General features: G+C 64.0%; 1 protein-coding gene across 3 annotated transcripts in view; it reads left to right on the top strand.

The window, feature by feature from the left end:
* VPS9D1 (VPS9 domain containing 1) overlaps positions 1 to 5,027 on the top strand; it is a 10,988-nt gene extending 5,961 nt beyond the window's left edge. For all 3 annotated transcript variants that reach the window (XM_019642498.1, XM_019642504.1, XM_019642487.1), the window contains exons 10-15: positions 294 to 784; positions 1,770 to 1,899; positions 2,078 to 2,286; positions 2,548 to 2,644; positions 4,020 to 4,124; positions 4,381 to 5,027. In XM_019642498.1, coding sequence (XP_019498043.1) covers positions 294 to 784; positions 1,770 to 1,899; positions 2,078 to 2,286; positions 2,548 to 2,644; positions 4,020 to 4,124; positions 4,381 to 4,474 — 1,126 coding nt within the window. In that variant the 3' untranslated portion in view covers positions 4,475 to 5,027. The remainder of the gene's footprint in view (positions 1 to 293; positions 785 to 1,769; positions 1,900 to 2,077; positions 2,287 to 2,547; positions 2,645 to 4,019; positions 4,125 to 4,380) is intronic.
* Positions 5,028 to 5,286: the final 259 nt, after the last annotated feature.

The raw sequence follows: 5,286 nt of genomic DNA on the forward strand, positions 1-5,286 counted from the left end.
CCGCCCCCAGTTGCTGGCTGAAAGGACCAGAAGCGGAAGAGGTGAATGAGCAGGTCTGGCTGCCCAGGGCCCGCCCCCTTCGCACTGATGGTCTCTCACTGGCCTTCCTCTGCCTTCTGGGAGGGTGGGTCGGACTTGCTCTGCCATGTTCACTCGTGAGGAAAGAATACCTAAGACACTTCTCTGGACGAGTGGATGAGGGGTGGGCGGCAGCTTCCTCAGTCCCCAGCCCCCAGGCTAGAGGCCCTGCAGCCCAGCAGGCACCGGCGCACATGCCTCTCTTCTGCTCACAGTGTCCCAGACCACCCCATCTCGCAGCTCCTTAAGAAGCTCCAGTGTGCGGTGTACCGGGCACTGTACCCCGTCGTGAGCAGGGGTGCTGCAGCCGCCTCAGCCCCCAGCTGCTGCTCCCTGCCCCCGGACGCCGACGGGCTGCTGGCTCCCGGAAGCCGGCGGCTGCGGCCCTCGCAGAGCCTCTACTGCATGCTGTGTCCCCCGGAGCCCAGCCCGTCCCCACAGCTCACGGACGGCCCCCCTGCCAGTCCCTCCACACCCCCGCTCCACCCAGGCCCCCCAGACAGAGGGGCGGACAGCAGCCCTAAGGGGCCTCCCTCACCCCTGGCGGGCAAGGACAGCTCCTTTGAAGACCTGGAACAGTTCTTAGCTACTTCTGAGAGGTGGGGTCTCAGCCCTGGGGGGCAGCCTGAGCCTCAGACCCCAGGGGTGAAGGAGCCATTGCTGGAGCAGCTGAGAAGCACGGTGAAGGACATACACAACGCCATAGGTGAGGGCAGGCTGCGCTCTCGCAGGACGGGTGGGCGGGTGGGCCGGCAGCTGGGATGGGCCCCTGGAGGAGGGGCCTCTGTATGGCAGCCGGCCAGCCCTGACCTGCAGAGCCCTCCCCTCCGTGTCTGCTGGCCAAACACCCTGGTAGCAGATGGGAGCGCACCCAGACTCGCGGCTTCAGCCTTGGGAGCAGCTAGGGCAGGTCTCCCTCCACACCTGGCTGCCTTCTCACTGGGCTGCACCGGACAGTCTGGTTGGCGCAATCTTGTGTTTGGGGAACGGTCTGCTGTCAGAGCCCCTAGGGGCCAAGGGGTCCTGGCTGTCTCACTGGTTGGCCTCACCAGCCTCCTAAGGACTGTCAGATGTGTGCAGCCTGGTGACGACGAGGGGTTCATCCCCCAGCTCTTTCCATTTTGAGAAGAGTATGTGGGTTCCCTAAGGGTTGGAGCCCAGGGTGGCAGGTGACTTCCAGGTTCCTTCCAAGGGTTTTCTAAGAACCAGCACCTACCATTCTCACTGTAGGTCCCCAGCTCTATAAAAGACCTGGGGCAGGTCCCTCTCCCCTGTCAGGTTGGTCCCCCATCTCTCTGGGTCTGAGATTTCTTGTCTTCAAACATGCTTCTGAAATTTCTTTGGGTTCCCACAGTTTGGGGTACAAACACTTTTCAGAAAGAGCCCATTCTGTGCTCTCCTTCCCCGGCCCCTCAGGAGCTGTGGTGACCCCATGAGCACCCAGGGGTAAGGGTCCAGACTCCTTGCTCTGACCCTAGGCCACATGGACAGGGGTGTGTGTGTGCAGGGGAGTGAAGGGAGGGCCAGGCAGAGCCCCTTCCCCACTGGGCCAGGGTGCTAACTGTGACCCTGCCCACACTGAGCCCGGCTCTGGGTGCGGCCCGTCTGGGCATCCCAGGCTGGCCAGGGGTGACCGCCAGGGGCTGCCAGCCAGCCCCACAGTGCCACTGTGCCGGCTCTGCTCCCGGCAGACAGGCTGCTCTCGCTGACGCTCCTGGCCTTCGAAGGCCTGAACACGGCCATCTCCAAGGACCGCTGCCTGGCCTGCATCGAGGAACCTTTCTTCTCTCCACTGTGGCCCCTGCTGCTGACCCTCTACAGGTGCTCCAGTCCCCTCAGGGCCTTTCCCACTTGCACCCCTGGCCCCGCTCCATCCCTGGGGCATACCTGTGACTGCTTCTAGCTGGTGCTTTAACCAGAAGCCAGCCTTGATTCTGGGTAAATGGCCAATGTTCCCCAGCCCCGCCTCCATCCCCAGCCTGGCCTGTCTCTGCCCCAGGAGTGTGCACCGCCCCCGTGAGGCTGCCCTGAGCAGGAGCATGGAGCTGTACAGAAACGCGCCCCCGGCGGCCATCGGCATCCCCACCAAGCTGCTGCCCCAGGACCCCAAGGCCACGGGGCCCAGTGCCTACCCCTACTGCGCTGCAGCCCAGGAGCTGGGGCTGCTGGTGCTGGAGAGCTGCCCCCAGAAGAAGCTGGACTGCATTGGTGAGGGGCAGAGTTTGCAAGGAGGGAAAGGGGACCATCAGACAGCACAGGATCCTGTCCCAAAGGGTGGCCTGGGGCTGTGTGCCTTGTCTCTGAGCTGCAGGTTCTCCTCCTGTCAAGCGGGTGTCTCCCATGGGACATAAGTGGTGTGAGGGAGAGCGATGGCCTTGGGAGGGGTTGTCCACTGATGGGGGTGGGGGCCGTTGTGGGCTATCCTGGGACAGACGCCCCCGCCCCCACCCCCCTTGCTCTGTGCTGCAGTGCGTGCCCTGCGGGTCATCTGTGCCTGTGCTGAGGGCTACTACCGTGCCCAGGAGCCTGCACCTGAGGCAGGACCGCAGCCAGGCGCTGCCGCCATGTAAGTCCTGGGAGCACACGGCCTCGGGTGGGCACTGGGTACATGAGGGCTGCTCACAGGCCTGGAGGGAGAGAGAACCATACCACCTGCCCCGGGCACCAGGGCCACAGTTGGTCATCCAGGAGAGCACAGCCCGTTTCCACTCCTCTGGGTCTCTTAGGGGTCAGGGGCCCCCTGGCTAATCTGATGGAAGTTAGGCTTGCTCATCCCAGGTCACATGCTTGGTCCCTCAGGGCCTTCCCAGGTCCTTGCACACCTGGGAAGCCGCCCCAGCCCTGTGACAAGCCTGTTCCCTGCTCCAAGCCCCCAGCCCTGGGTTCTTGCCCCACCCTCCCGAGGTGGGGCAGGGGCCCACCAGGGTGCTGCAGCCTGGGGCTCTGATACCTGGTCTTGAGTCCTGCCTCAGTTTCACCTGGACCTGCCTGCAGTGAGGGTCCAGGTGCCTGCCTGGGGCTGGCATTCCTTCAGCCACCTTGTCCCAGGGACCAGAGGTCATTTTGAAAGCACCTGTCATTGCAGCCTGGTGGGTGGGCTATGACTCACACTCGTGCCCAGGGGCCTGCAGATGAGGACAGGTAGGAGTCAGAGCTGGGTGTGAGGTCCTCAGGGAGGACGTCCTCCCAAGAAGGTGAGATGACACTCCCCAGGCCCAGGGTGCGAGGCCTCAGCTGCAGGTTGGGTGGGGGTCCAGCCTGGCTCCCACAGCCCCTTCACCAGTTTACCGTTTGGTTTCCGAGTAAGCACTCCAGAACTGAAAGTGTTTCCTAGTGGCCGCAGCCCCTCACTAGCTCCCTCCTTTGGGCACCTGTCTGTGTGCCTGCAGGTGTGCGGTACCCAGGCAGGTCGGGACAAGGCCTTGAGCAGGAGCTTATGCTGTGTGAGGCCTCCCCAGTCAGACTCAAGCCAAGGCTTTGCTTCTGTGCCCTTCCCAGAGGCCACTGGCTGTGGCGTCTTTGGGTGGGGGTTCTGAGGGTCCCACAGGGCCTCACTCCCGTGAGCTCACTTAGATGCCTCTCGCAGAGGGTCTGGGGTGCCCTGCTGTGCTGAGCTGAGTGACAGCCGATCTCAGGAGGGAGCAGGCTGCCCAGGTCATGGGCCATTGCCCTCATCATTCTGACCCTCAGGATGGGGCGGGCTTGTGAGGTTGCAGTTGTCCTTGCCCCTCCACCATGGGGGCCTTCCTAGGTCCAGCCCTGGGCTCGAAGCACAGAGCTCCGATCAGGGGTGGTCTGGCTGCTCCTCGGTGGTCTGTGCGGGAAGAGCAGCCAGCAAGCCCCAGGTCGCTTCAGGGGCTGAACTGGGGGCTCTGGTTTGGGCAATTGAGCAGCCCCACTGGCCCCTGGAGCTGACCGGCCAGTGTGCCTCTGTCCAATAGCGGTGCTGATGACCTGCTCCCCATCCTGTCCTTCGTGGTGCTGAGGAGCGGGCTCCCCCAGCTGGTGTCAGAGTGCGCTGCCCTGGAGGAATTCATCCACGAGGGGTACGGCCCCAGGGGGAGCCCACGGCCCACCTCCCAGCCCCTTTGCACCACCCCTCACTCAGCACACTGCTTGAGCTGGGGGACCAAGCCCTGAGCAGCCTCTGCCTGGAGAGTGGGCTGTCCCCCCGCCCAGCATCCCTGACAGCCCCATGGGACCTCAGCATCCAGGTCCTTCCCACTGAGGGCAGATGCCCCTTCCAGAATGCCAGGGGCCTCCTCGCATGCCCTCCAGGTGACAGGCGCTGTCCCCCCACAGGTATCTGATTGGAGAGGAGGGCTACTGCCTGACGTCGCTGCAGAGCGCTCTGAGCTACGTGGAGCTGCTGCCCCAGGGAGCCCTGGGCAAGTAGTGGAGGATGGGACCCTGCAGACTGTCCAGTCAGCTGCACCGGGGGAGCTGCAGTTTCTGCCCCGACGTCTGCCCCCAGGGGCTGGAGGAGGCTGCTCTGTTCCTGACTGGATGGGGCTGAACTGCATCAGCTCCCAGGGCCAGGCCTTGCCGTTCCCTGTCCCCAGGGCAGAGAGGGGGCATGGGCCTGGCTGAGGGCAGGTCAGGTGTCTCTCCCTTCTGTCCCTTGTGACAGTCAGAACTTCCTGAGCCAGTTTCTGTCAGCCTCCTGCCCCCAGATTCCTGGGGCTCAGGTGGCTTGAGGCTGTGCTGCTTATTTATTGAACACTGACCACTCCACTCTCCCCTGGAGGCCCAGGTGTCCCCGGGGTGCCCGCCCATGTCTGGGGCCTCTGAGCCACACTCCCACCCTTGGCAGTGGGCATTGGACATCCCCTCTGGGTCAGTGTGAACCTGAGGGTCAGTGCGTGCCTGCAGCCCACTGCCTGCTCTGACCCTTTATGGCCCCGGCAGCCACTGACCTGGCTGCAAATAAAGAGATCACTGATGTCTCACTCCATGTAGCTGGCTCCTCTCTCCCTGGCCAGGTGGAGGCCTGAGCAGCACAGCCATCCCCTCTACTGACCAGGGAGAGCCAGACTCCCAGAGACCACTGAGGCCCACCACACCAGGCCTGTCCCCCAGATCCTCTGCTCAGGGAGGGGTAGCCCTGGGGCTGCACCCTCTAGGACAGGTCGCTCTTCAGGACCTAGTGGGTTGGCAGGGTCAGAGGTCAGCCCTGAGTCCCCACCCTTGTCTTCCCGCCCCCCTCCC

Source organism: Hipposideros armiger, unplaced genomic scaffold, assembly GCF_001890085.2.
Source record: "Hipposideros armiger isolate ML-2016 unplaced genomic scaffold, ASM189008v1 scaffold_4, whole genome shotgun sequence".
Classification (NCBI taxonomy): domain Eukaryota; kingdom Metazoa; phylum Chordata; class Mammalia; order Chiroptera; family Hipposideridae; genus Hipposideros; species Hipposideros armiger.